Raw genomic sequence first — 14,055 nt, 5'->3', positions numbered from 1 at the left:
GAATGGTACATTTCTGATAGAAATAACAAACACTGTTGGATGCTGCTGGACGTGGACAAGGACGTGACCCGATGACCTGTATATGTACACGTGTAACTGCACTGATGTAGCCCAGTAGATCCATACCAAATTTTACACAAGCATCGTAATATTTAGTGTAAACATACATATATATATTTAATGATAGTGTTCAGTTTCCCATTTTTAATTTCTGATTTTTTTCTGCACATTTTGGGTTCATCTTGTTCCAAACTACTTGGCAATTAAGGTGCATTCTCATGTACAATATTCTAAATCCAGATTTGAACCCCATTCTCATGTACAGTGTTTTAAATCCAGATTTGAACCCCATTCTCATGTACAATATTCTAAATCCAGATTTGAACCCCATTCTCATGTACAATATTCTAAATCCAGATTTGAACCCCATTCTCATGTACAGTGTTTTAAATCCAGAATGTCCAGATTTGAACTTCATTCATTTCATATACAATGTTCTAATAACCTTGTTATTAGTTCTCACCCTAGGAGAAGTGATTCACTGTAATATTACACTACGTTACTGGCAGCATAATGCTGTGGCCAGTGACTTCTTATATGTTTACAATAAGAAACCATATAATGTAAATAATTGCAACTTCTTATAATCATGAAAAAAAACTTTCTAGTTTTTTCAAAAGTTTTCAAAAATGTAATTATTAAATATTTAACATCTATAAACATTTGTATTCAACATATTTAACTGTTAAAAAGTCCACTTTTCAGTTTAAAATGCTAGTAAAATTATATTTGTTTTATAGTGCACTTGGTCCACTTAATAACAGCAGTGACATCCATGTTAACTTGTCTGAGCAACGTAGCAAACCATGCAGTGGACACTAATGCATATCAAAAAGAACTTGGGAATGCAAGTTAGTTACAGCAATCTAAGTAGTTGTGAATGTATTTTCTCAGTTCCTCGGGTTAATCTAGTCATGTGATAAGATTACAAAAACCCGATCGATTTTTATAAAGAATGTTGCAAATAAAGTTTGCGGTGACTTTGCGCCATCTTGTGGTCAAGGGTTTGTACTGGCAGAGATCATAAGTCCCACGGAATGCACTGACAAAGTTCAGACTTTGTTCAAAATCAGACACCCGCTCTGTCATTCACTGTTTCCTCATCATAACCTCTTACAAAGGTTACTCAAAAGCACTGTGTACCAGCAGTTATTCTGAGAATTTCTTTAAATATACAAACGACAATCTTTACTCTGACATCTGGGGAAAATCACTCGAGGCCAATGGCACGAATCTGTCTTTATGAATACGTCCCGAAGCGAACGGTGTCCAGTGCTACTTGTCTTGATTCACAGACATGGCTTTGAGGTTATAGCTCGTGGTGTCACTGATGGTGGACTCGGACTCCTTGTGGAGTTCTTCGGCCACCTTGTTGTCGTGTTCTGGGTCGCGGCTGTTCTGGCTACACAAGCGACCCTTGCGCGATGAGGAGTCGAGCCCCGTGGCGTCGAAGAGACGCGCCATGAAAGCCGCGCCGGCCCGCTGGATGTAAACCCTCGCGGCTAATGTGTAGAGGACGGGGTTGATGCAGCTGCTGATAAAGCCCATGGTTGAGACGAATGCTCGCAGAGACGACCGGATCTCCATCACTCTGGGGACGAGAGAAGAGAGACCGAAATTGTAGAGTTGGGTCTTTACACACAGAATAAAGGCGGGCTGTACTCGACCCGAGTAAGGCAGAAGATAAAGCACAAATACGATACACGACACAGTTCTTGTGGGAAAAAAAAATGCATTTCTCGTCTTTCTGGCAGAGTTAAGGGGAAGGGAGACAAAATAATCTAGATACAAAACCTGTCTGAAGGAACGGTTGAAATATGTAGGTAAAAAAACAGGTATGCCAGCTTGAATAACAGCTATGCCTAAGCATGAGACCTTACTTCAATACTTTATTCTACTAAAAATGTGGGTTTGGCATTCTGTACTTGGGTTTAACCATATGCAAGGTTGGAACAAACAGGTTCAGAACATTATGATAACAGTGTAATAGGATTAATAGCACAGCTGAATAAACTACATTAAGTCAGGCCATCTCTTTTCTTTGGCTTACTTAATTCGAGCAGGAGACGTCTCAGGATAAAATGCAGTTGCCACCTGAAGATACAGATATAACGACAATAAGTGTGATTCATAAGTGAGAAATGTGTTTATAATAGCAGCCTCTCTCGTGTATCTCTATCACAGATATTTTATCATGCACAGATCCACGAATAGAGAAGCAAGGTGCATTTGGAGCCCAATCAGAGTTCAGCATTACGTCACATGTTACAGATTTCATTGTAATTTCGGTGTTTGCACACACACCTGTATCATATTGATGACATGGTACGGCAGCCAGAGTAGGCCAAATGTGATGATGATGGCCAGAATCAGCTTCTCGCTGCGAATGCGCCTGCGGAACTTTGTCTGGCGAATCCTGCGCAGTATACACACGTAACTGCCCACGATCAGCCCATAGGGCAGCAAGAAGCCCAGGAAGGTCTCCATCCCATACTGCACCACAACCTTGAGCACGTGTCACAGAAGACACACACACACACACACACACACACACCACCATGGGTTACAACCAAAAGGGCCTGAAGCATTGTGACGCATGTAGTTACTGTGACACACTTTTCAAAATGAGCGCTCAGACACACATTTCCAACTCACATATATGTTGTGGGTGTGTATGCAGTCACACACTAGACTCTTCAGTTCCTGGCCTTCTTTTTTCATCGGTGTCAAGGTCCTGAACACCAGGACCGGCGTGGCCAGCGCAAGCGACAGAACCCAGAGCAGCGCCAGCACCGGCACCACAGTCCTCCGAGCAGTGAGGGCGCCGATGCGCTGGGGCCACACCACCGCCACCATCCTGTGGAGGCTCATGAGTGAGATCAGCAGGATGGAGGCGTACATGTTGGCACAGCAGAGGTAGTACAGCACTTTGCACATGACCAGCCCGAAAACCCAGCTGCGCCTCATCAGGTAGACCATGAAGAACGGAACCAACACCATCAGGCCCCCGTCGGCGAAGGCCAAGTTGAGGATGAGGAGGGTGGTGACCGACTGGCGCCGGGTGCGAGCCAGGACGCTCCAGATGACAAACAGGTTCCCGGGAACGCCGACGAGGAAGACCGCGGTGAGGATGAGGGCACCTGTTATGGGTCCCGCGTTGTAGCTCATGATGTTGGAGTTTGGAGTGGTATGAAGGTTAGGGACCAAGCTGGAAAAGGCCGTGGAGGATGTAGCATACAGGCCGGAGTAGAGGCGAGATGTGGAAGGGAGGACCGTGTGGTTCGTTGCCATGGTCACCACCTGGAAAAGCAACAATAGGTGTATGTCTCATTGTCATAGGCTAATGGCGTAGCACTGTTTACATATGATGACAGGGACAGTTGGACAGGATTGGTAGGAGGTAGTCAAAGCATGTCTGGAATTGGTGTTGATCAGTCTGCACACACCTGTTTGAGGTTATGGAGGGTTTAATCATTACCTGGCACATTTATTCAGGTGTACCGAAGCAAGTAAACCTGCTGTGATCAGGTAGTCTAGGAATGTGCATCATGACGAAGAGGAACTGGAACGAAACCAAAAAAGATCTCAAGATCTTCAGTCTTTTGGCTTTAAACTATCTCCTTCCAGCCCAGTTACTCCAGAAGGATTCCCAGCCAGAGCCGTGAAGAAACGGCACAGACGCAATAAGACGTGGACTTATGGAGACCATGCAACCACTTTCATAACTACAATTACATAATCACACAAGCCCCATTGACAAAGTATAACCCTGAAGAGCAGCATTATGCGAACACTGAGAATCTTAAACGCAGTGAGAGATAAAGTAATGGTGTCTTAGCTTACGGGGGAAAAGGGTAGTGGCCTTTGCTCTGTGATAGTCTGTTGTTTGATATTCTCTGTGTTGGCTTAAGTTTTTAATCGAGTTTCCTTATTTTTATGTTAACCGTAAAGGATAAATGACAGAAGTCTAAAGCAAACAAAAAAAAAATGGATCTTGGGAGCTATTATTAGCAAAACAATCATCCTGAAATGCATTTCTGGAGTAGTCTGTTTTGGGTTGCTTTGCTGTAGGCTATGGTTTTGGAGCAGAAGCAGGACTCTGTTTGATGTTTGTTGTAAATTATTCATTTTTATTTGTATTCATTATTCAAAGGATACATGAGATGTGATTAGCGTAGTGGGAAGACGTCCACAATTTGACAGAGATAAGAAGCAGAATACTCCTGAGAGGGATAGAGAGATGATTATTATAAAGGGATAGAGAGATGATCATGAAAAGGGATAGAGAGATTATCATGAAAAAGGGACAGAGATGTGATCATGAAAAAGGAATAGAGAGATGATCATGAAAAAGGGAGGCAGCAAAGGAGAAAGTGAGAAGAGGAAAAGAGCAAATGAGATGAAAGATTAACACAACAAAAGGGGTTAATGAACACATAAGCGAAACAAAGGCAGCAGATAGGGTGACCAAGAAAAATGGTCTTGTTCATCAGACTGTGGGCTATGTTCATCAGGCTGGTCACTACACACTCTTACTTTACAGCTCCTAGACACAGGAATGACCAAAGCCTGAAAGGATTTGCTGTGTTTTGAGGTGTTAGGTAAATGTAGGCATTATGTTTGCTTAACCTAAGATCTCCTGTAATAGTAGTAATAGAACAAAACTTTTGTCTCATCCTTCAAGTGGGTTATTATACCTGCTTTTCCCTCACATTCTGGCCTTCTACCACAGGTTTGGGAGTCTGAGGGTGTGACACAGTGTTTTTACAGTTCCTTGGACCACAGAAGCACATTCGTCCAGTTTAGGGCTCACAGTGCCTTCATCACCACTGGGACAACACTGGTACTGACTTTCAACATTCTCTCTGTCTCCTCTTTCAGCCTCTGGTGTTTCTCTAACTTCTCATATTCCTTCCTTTAGATGTTTCCATCACATCTGATTTCCACATGCGCACCAGGCTGGAGGTCTCACAGGTTTGGATTGTCTCAGAGGCTCTGTTGCACAGGCTACATGTTGGGTCTTGTTTCGTGTGATACACCCCTCTTTCAGTTTACCTAGGGCTTGGTGCTTGATCTTGTGCTAGCATGATTAGTGCCTCTTCAATGTCCTGCCTATTCCAGCTACTAGTCAGTGTTTAGCCCACTGCAACACTTCTTCTGTTACCATGGTTCCATCTATCCGAGCTTCTCCTTTATCAGTTTTTGCAATGGAAGCCATTGATTGGTTGTATTCAAGGATGTTTTATGTCTCATCCTGAACATTGAAACTCCTAGTGCTTGTACATACCCTCACTGATCTGGGTGACCTGGGTGGAAGGGGTCAGGTCTATGGAGAACACCAGGGGGGAAAGTTAATCCCCCTTAGTATATACAACAATCTTATGATCACCTCAGCATGGGCAACAGTGGGAAATCCAAACATGGCCCTTGTGGTCTTACTGACTTTATAGAGGCCTGAGCTCTCAAGCATCTGGGTGGCAACCGGTTAGTTTGTTTAAGTAGTCTGCCATGTGAAGCTGCTCGTTCTTGGCCTGTACACGTGGATAATCTCAGGTACAGTACTGCCTGGTTCTTTATGCCTGTGGCCTGCTCTTGGACATCTGTCATGATATTCTTATCTGTTAGCTTATAGGCTGATGGTAGTTTGCCACTAAGCTGAGGGGCTCTACAGCAGAAAGACAGTAGTTAGCTCTGTAACACGCCAAGAACAGACAGATGCTCAAAGCATGTATTACTACTAAAATTTTTTTTACTAAAATAATCTAGAAAGCAATAGATTTAGTCAGGGCACAAAACAGAGTTGAAATCACAAAGTGGAAATATATACGCCGATGGAACATACGAGTTGTAGTCAAAATACCGCTCAAAAGAACAGAATAGAGAGCAATACATAATCAAGCAAATAATTGCAAAGGGCAATCCAGAATACAAAAAAACAATACCTGAAAGACAGTAAATACACTGTAAAAAAAAATCCAAGTTAAGAATTAGTTGTCTGTACTTGAAATAGTTGTTGACTGAACTCAATGAGTTAAAAGTTAACACACATCAGAATATATTGTTCTGCTCAACGTTTAAGGAACACCTAAAATCATGTTTATAAAAATTAAGTTAGTAAGTTTGTTGCTGAAGAACAATCAACGCCCGCGCTGTCGAGGATTGATAGGGAAGGACGGTTATTTTCACCGGCCTGAAGTTTGGACTTCTCTCCAGACTGAATAAAGTCAGTAGAAACATGTTTCATATGGTGTTTGAACGTTGAAGTTAAAGTACGAGTAAAAATGTCGCTGTGTTTTGTTAAATTACCTAACTGTAGCCAAGTTAATCTTTACACCTATTAGGCTACTAGTTAACTAGCTACGTAACTTGGATAATTTTACTACATTTGAATCCACCACAAAGACAATACTGAAGCCGTTTTTTAGCATTAAAGTTATATACACCGGCTACACCGGCGCTCCAGTATGCCTTCCATTTTTAAATAAGATAACATTAGCAAAGTTCAGAGGAAATCGAGAATTTCTCCACCTTATTGTATTATGTATGTATGAATTTTAATGTTGTATTTTCTAAGTTTGAAAAGTGTTGGTATGTTGTACTGGTAGTTGAGTACTTGAAAATGCTTGACATTGTAACTGTATTTCGTTCCACAACAAATCTCACTGAACAGTTCTCTCTCTCTCTCTCTCTCTCTCTCTCTCTCTCTCTCTCTCTCTCTCTCTCTCTCTCTCTCTCTCCCCCGATACTTGCAATGACCTTTAAGGGAAGTTTCCTTATAAACTGATAGAACATGTTGTTCTGGGAAATGGAGTTGGCTGCTGGGGTCATGGCAAGTTTAGTCATAATCATCTTCCTCATGTCTTGTCTTGCCTGGCCATACAGAATGGCCACTGTGCACTCTGATAATCCTGTATTCCTTTAGCACTCGGACCATTCTGTCCATTCTGTCTTAGATGCAGGATTTGTTGTATTTGGGTGTTCCCCTCCTTCTATCCAGACAGGTGTCGTTTTACAGCAGTTGTGAGTGTGAATGATAGCCTTCTCCACATCCTTAGTTCCCTCATGCACCACAGGCAGAGGTGGGCATTCCAGGTTCAGAAAGTAAAAGTCCTCACCAGGATTTTGCTCAGGCTTCCTGGATTGTGTTGATTCCACTAATTTTTATCTGCCACTAATTTGAAAATCCAGCAAGCTTGAATAAAATCCTGGGAAGGACTTTTACTATTTGAACCTGGAATGCCCACCTCTGACCCCAGGGAGCCTCTTTCATTGGGTTTGCTGTTGTAGCATTGTATCTGTCTGTTAGTTAGTTAGTTAGTTTAGTAGTCTATATGTGAGGCTAGACAGCCTTGTATTGACAAACAGTGGTGACAGTTGATAGGGAACTATTACATTACCTTTAATGGAAACCATACCCTGCTTTTACTTTCATTACATCTTCATGTTTTATTTGAAAAAATGCATTTTCTTGAAAAGTGTTAATGATTATTCTTTAATGATGATTATTTTGTTCTTTTTTTCATTACAGTTTTTCTCAGTCGATTGGCATCACAACATGTACATTTCTTTTTGAACAAGGCAATCAAAATACTTAGTTTTGTTATCAGTGCAACAGTGTACACTGTAAGTATATTCTAATGGAAACCAGCTAAGCTGACTGAAATTCAGAAAAGACAAAACTGTTTGGCTGGAAAAATGAGACCTAAGACAACAACTTAAGAAATGATAGTGCTTTCTGTTCTATACGTGCTGACACTCCCCTCTGTTGGGCTTACATGTCTCAGACTACACGTCACACTGGATTTATTCATGGAAGGTCTTCTTTGAACTTTGTACAGCTTGTTTCATGGTCATCTTGTATCCCAGTGAATAGTAGAGATGCTTACAGATTGATTATTTTGATAAACACTGTTGTCCTGTATAAAGGCTTGCTGGATTCCCCTCAACCATAAAGCATTTTTGCCTTAGCTAGGCTCAAGGTTCTATATCAGGGGTGTCAAACTCATTTTGGTCTGGGGGCCGCATACAACTTAATCGGATCTCAAAGGAGCCAGACCAGTAAACTCATTCCAAAATTACATGGAACTAACAACAAGCCCACTTTTTTCCTTTGTATTAGTGCAAAGAAGTAAATTATAAAAAGCTTTATATGAAATTAATTGTCCTTTTACTAAATATATTATGAACATATATAATATATTCCTGAAATGAAGGCAACCATAAAAGACCTGTGGAAGAGGCCAGGGTGAACATTGATCACAGTGACATTTTCCACATCTGGGAAGCAATTCTGAACACATTAACATTAAATTTTTCTTGAAAAATCTGACACTCTGTGTCCACTTTTCTCTTTTTTTTTTGACAAAGACCTTTCACTTAAAAGGGGGCCAGGGTCAACAGAAAAAGCGGGTAAAGCGATAGAACTGACTAAAACACGCCCCCAGTGGACAATATAGGAACCGCAGATGTTAAATAAAATTGAGTTTATTCTTCTTAATAATGCAGGTTTATTCCGCGGGCTGTACTGAACCCCTGGCAGGCCAGTTACGGCCCACGGGCCTTACGTTTGACACCCCTGTTCTATATGGTATAAGAATGCAAAAATGCAAAACCAGTGGCGGACTTAGCAATTTGGGGGCTCAAGGCGAAATTAGCTAGGGGGCCCATCAACATTAATATGCGAGAAATAAGTTAGCTAGTCAGGGGGCCCATACAGTGGGCTGCAGTAGGAGGGGCTCATGGCAGTTGCCTAGCCACGCCTTTATGCAAAGACCACCTCTGTGCAAAACATAAAATTGAGTGTCATTTCAGAATTGATGCAGTCATGGCCTGGTGGTAGGGAACTGGTCTTGTGACCGGAGGATCGATTCCCAGGCCTGAGGTCATGACTGAGGTGCCCTCGAGCAAGGCATCTAACCCCAACTGCTCCCCGGGCGCCGGGCTAGGGCTGCCTGCCCACCACGCTGGGCATGTGTGCACCACAGCCCCCTAGTAATCACTAGTGTGTGTGCAAGGCCGGAGTGGGCCCCTTTTTCAGCCCGGGAGTTTCATGTCCAAATCCGGCCCAAAATTATTTTTCCCTCCCAATCGGCCCAAACTAGAGACTGACATGAGCCGGCCCATCGGGAATCCTCCCGAATCTCCCGATTAGCCACTCCGGCTGTGTGTGTGTGTGTGTGTTAACTGCACAGATGGGTTAATTTATGATAAATTACCAAAATGTAACAAAAATGTGTAACACTTTTTTTGTAAAAAGTGTAAAATAAATGTACAAATTATGACACTATGTTTGGCACTTTTGCATGTAATGACCTAGGTGATGACCTAAAGCCTAAATGTTTTGGAGCGTAAGACAGGTTCTCAAAACAATTTGAAAAGTGCCTTTCATGGATCTGGTTTCACTTTCTGGTTTCTTAGAGTTCCTGAATGCCCTGCCACCCGAGCTAATACCTAGACTAGACCCACCAGTTACCCTTTCCAAGCCAGGTAGTGTGGCTGTGTAGGGCACAGAAGGCAAATACCAGCAGACCGGTAGAGTGTGCTAGGAGAGGTTTAATGCTTTCTTTACTGTCACTGCAAGACCATTTCCTTATCGACACAGCACGTGAGCTCAAAGAACAAAAAACATTCCCTGTACTAGTTCATTTATTGACTGAAACCTGAAAATCTTAACAGGATTGTATTTTCTTAAAAGGAAAAGGAATCTTATTACTCAGTCATGTGGACAAGATGTTTCTGAGCCAAGCCAGCATACTTACTTTTGTCATATATGGACATCAGCAAATTAAGTCAAACTGAGAGCTTAAACTGAAACCCGAGTACTTAAACTGTGCACATGTCATTTATCCCAGTTATTACCAATTATTACAATCTTCCTCGTAATAATTACGACATTGGAAAAAGTTAAAGGATGTGGGTCCACTCATACAGATATGTAAACAGTGCAGAGATTTAAGTGTGCATTGGCACATATGTGGGGGCAATATGTGTGTGTGCACGTGCACACATGTAGGAGTCGTTCCTTTTGGGAACAGGTTTTCCGCAGCATACAACAGTCTTTGGCAGCGAGACCAGACATGAACAGAGCACAGAGAGATTCTCCTGCTAAAGATCTCTGCTGTCTCCCGTATTTCATTAAAACCTATAAAGTCCGCTAATGCTCTGATCTAGGCTACTTTACGTTTCCCTGATTTTCAAAAGCTTGGCCTATCCATGCACATTCCACTGTAACACTAGCCTGGACTAGATATGTTTAAGTAGTGTTTGTGTTCGACAGCTTAACGAAGAGAGACTTGTACACACCCTTTGACGCTCACACCCTCAATAACAATGAAGTTAGAAAAACCCACAAGGACACCTTACTAATACATATACACACAAGGCCATATAGTAGTAATATGTGTAAAATGTATTATTTGTAATAATCCCAAATAAATGCCTGGGTTATTTTGAATGTGTGTCTGTGTGTGTGAATAGGAGGGCAGTAGAATCATAAGAACCATACAGAGTACACACACACTGTACACACTTCCTATACTGTAATTCATGAAATGTAGGTATTGATGTCACTGGATCATCAACAGCAGAACAGCTTAGTTTCTTTGCTCAGGGTACATTCAGGGGTTTGTCAAGACACTTAAAAGGACGAACCATTATTATAAGGCTTCAGCAACAGTAATAACTCTATATCTGCCATCACCACACAGAGAAGAACAAGCCAGGCCATTTCAGAAGGGAAGCTTTGGCACCTAGAGTCACTTTTCCACACTACATCCAAGGTTAAAAAGATTTACTGAAAGTGTTTTTAGACACTGACCATCCATGTAATTTAAAATAATAAATTACTATTAGTTAATTTAAATAGATAATATATGAGTTTTCTTAAATGCCTGAATCTTGGTGTGAAACACTGTAGCTTGATCACAGATAAGCCAAAAATGTGGTCCTGTGTTCCTTACCTGCTCGGGGGTGGAACGCAAAAAGGAATCTCCACGTGTGGAAAGTATGCCAATCCAGCAGGAACGTCACGTACCTCTCCTTCTCTGGGTTTCTGGAAGATGCCTCTCCTACTTCGAGGTAATGGACAGTCTCCGGTTGTCTGCTGTGGTGTTGGAGTTTGGTCTTCTGTTAGCGCCCCTCACTTATTGCTCCCTTTAGGGTCACCGACATGCTCCAGATCACTCTTGTGCGATCTCTGTGCCTGCGTTCTTTACTCTTCCTTTGCTTTTTCTAGCTGTCAGTTTGGTTCCAGCGTGCTGTGGGAGGGGAGGGGCACGGAGAGGAGGGATGGGCCTCCGGTGCTCCGCCCCTCTTATCTCTCCTTATCTGTACTCTTTTCATCCAATCATGCATGACTTTCCTTGTTGTCTGTTACACTCACACACACATTCTCCTGGCAGGGTCCATTTAAATTTCTCAATCAATATCCTGTCTTAGTCTGATTCAAACTGAAGTACTTTAGCACTCTTTAAAATTGCTTTAAAGAGAAGTAATTTGTAATTAATATAGAAACACACACTATATGTTAAGTTAAATACATGTTTAGGTTTGATCAAATTTTTTATAATTTATTTGATAAAAGACAAAATTTATAAAGCTGTACAGATGGATTTGTGTCATATTACAATTTTTTATTCAAAATAAATTACTGCAAAGCAGCATGACATTACACAAACATTTTATAAATCTTATGAAAGATGGATCAAGAGCTTGAAAATTCATGAAATACCTGAAATGAAAGCAACCATAAAAGACCTGTGGAAGAGGCCAGGGTGAACATTGAGTGTGATCATCACATCAGTCATCCCATCCTCTGGACTGCTTTATTTATATAACAGCAATTTATACACAGACACAGGAAAGATTTTAGGAGGCCCTCACTCGTCCAAAACAAACGTTTCATATCTCTGCTGACCACCTGTGCATTCATATGGTTCAATGTGTTTTCTATATGTATTCTATGTCTTTATGTGATTGTATATAATACAGTTACTGATGTGCGACAGTGGACGGAAGGCAGAAATGACAGCCATTAAAAAACAGAACTGACTTTCTCTACATGAGTGGGGCCAGCAGAGAGGTTCTGAAAGAAAGCAGTAGTTTCAGAAGCACACAAAATGCCTCTATGTATGATTAATTAATTATTCATAGTAATTACTATTACTATTAAGTGATATAAATATTTATTTCTACAGCACTTTTACAGAACAAGTCTCAAAGTTATTTACAGTCCAACACAATAAAATCCTGTCATGTGTCATGTTGGTAAGTGAGCGCTGGTGTTATAATGCCTGTTTTGTGGTTTACAGCCCAGTGGAACACACTCCCTGTGCTTGGCACTAGCACGAGACAGGTGAGCATGGCACAGGTACAGATAGAAGGCATAAATGATTTCTTCAATGTCCACAAACGGGGCAGTTTTCATTGAACTGGTGACTTAAAGGCTAAAAGTAGTGATTGCTTTTAAATACAAATTGGCCAGACTTAAGCAATCTCAAGACTGATGTAATTTTCCTTGTTTTTTCTTGTTTCTTGGCAACACACAAATATTCACAAGATTTATTATATGTTTGCTAGGTCATCATCTGAGCATTTCCTAAGACCTTAAAGCTTAGAACAACACTGACCAAGTACTGTGTAATTTTAAACGGTATTTTTTTTTTTGTTTTCTTTAAACTATTTTAGAGATAAAACATTCTTAGCCTATCCTAAACCAAGATAATGGGCCTTGGAGGTAAGATGAGGTTTAAGGTGTAATATAAAGGGCTGATTACTCACTGAAATCTAGAATGACTAAGTATTGGTATTTCCTTCAGACCACTTCATCAGTTTAATAATTTCATGACTGTTTCACAACAGTTGATGTGCAGATGCTTATAAATAGATTACTAGTTGATGAGTAGTCTGAATCTGCTAAAGTGATTATTTGGACTTGTACTAGTGCTTGATTCGTTAATTTTTGTTTTGCATTAATTCACCCACATGAAAAACCTTTGTAACAGACCAAAAACGCTTGCTGAGCCTAGACTTTTATTTTGAAACCTTTCTAGAAGCCACTTCATTAGGATGGATCTGAACCACCTGAACCACTCAGGATGATGCATTCCCTGTGTGCAATAATCAGTCCACTAATAGCTTCACTTGGTGTCTGTTCTGCTTAAGTGTCCCTTGTCCTGCACAGTTTAATGTCTGCTTTCCTCCAGCAAACCTGATTTTAACTGTGGCACTTGTGGCCAATTTTCGTCCATTATCAGCATTTAAAACCTCACACAGGGGACAAAGTGGTCGAACACTGAGAGTGATGGGCTGACAATCTATTGTGTCTGTTCACAAGGATGGGGGGCTTTGCCTCCAGTCAACAAGATCTTGTGCATTTAAATTCTATCCTCACCAAACCAGTACAGGGAGGTTTGGGGGGGGGGGGGGGGGGGGGGGGGGTTGTCGGGTGGGCTAAAGTTTATCTATGATGATCAAGCCAAGTTTCAATAAAATAGACTTCAAACACAAATTGGAGAGGAACCGAGGTTCTGAAAAATTCCTGTTCTTTAAACCTAGTAAAGAGACCTGAAAAACACAGTAAGGTGGCCAAGTGGTTAACACCATAGACTATATCCGTGGTGCTCTGCATATCCCGTCAAAAAGGGTTTGTGCTTAATATTTTTGGGATGTAATTCTATTTTCATCAAACGGCAATCATTTAGATCCTTTGAGAAGTTGTCAAACACCTTAATTTATTTTGTTCTTTTAGTGGTTCTTACTTATCAGGTTCTTAAATACTACCAAGAGATACCATTTAAAAGCTGCACAAGACAGTATTACAGTTCCAGACCCTGTGTAGACCTGCAGAGGTGAGTGTAAGTGTGGATGACGTGTGATCCTCAAACCCTAGTGTCCTCATCGAATGAGGCCAGGGTCCACAGTTGTCATCATGCTTCGGTACAAACGCTGGTTTAAAGCTCCATGACATTGCCCTAGTATCTGCTGTACTTACTGTTC

General features: G+C 41.3%; 1 protein-coding gene across 2 annotated transcripts in view; it reads right to left on the bottom strand.

The window, feature by feature from the left end:
• Nucleotides 1-11,323, bottom strand: part of ltb4r2a (leukotriene B4 receptor 2a) — an 11,609-nt gene extending 286 nt beyond the window's left edge. The window contains exons 1-5 of one of the 2 annotated variants that reach the window (XM_077016151.1): nt 11,093-11,323; nt 2,716-3,360; nt 2,365-2,565; nt 2,111-2,154; nt 1-1,651 (exon numbers count right to left, since the gene is read on the bottom strand). The exon at nt 1-1,651 is cut by the window's left edge and continues 286 nt beyond it. In XM_077016151.1, the coding sequence (XP_076872266.1) occupies nt 1,336-1,651; nt 2,111-2,154; nt 2,365-2,565; nt 2,716-3,351 (1,197 nt within the window). In that variant the 5' untranslated portion in view covers nt 3,352-3,360; nt 11,093-11,323 and the 3' untranslated portion in view covers nt 1-1,335. Of the gene's footprint in view, nt 1,652-2,110; nt 2,155-2,364; nt 2,566-2,715; nt 3,361-11,018 lie in introns of both variants that reach the window. The other variant, XM_077016146.1, reaches the window with a different exon arrangement.
• Between the last annotated feature and the right edge of the window lie 2,732 nt (nt 11,324-14,055).

The sequence above is a fragment of the Brachyhypopomus gauderio genome, chromosome 1 (genome assembly GCF_052324685.1).
Source record: "Brachyhypopomus gauderio isolate BG-103 chromosome 1, BGAUD_0.2, whole genome shotgun sequence".
NCBI lineage: Eukaryota > Metazoa > Chordata > Actinopteri > Gymnotiformes > Hypopomidae > Brachyhypopomus > Brachyhypopomus gauderio.
This window is presented reverse-complemented; position numbering and strand designations above follow the sequence as displayed.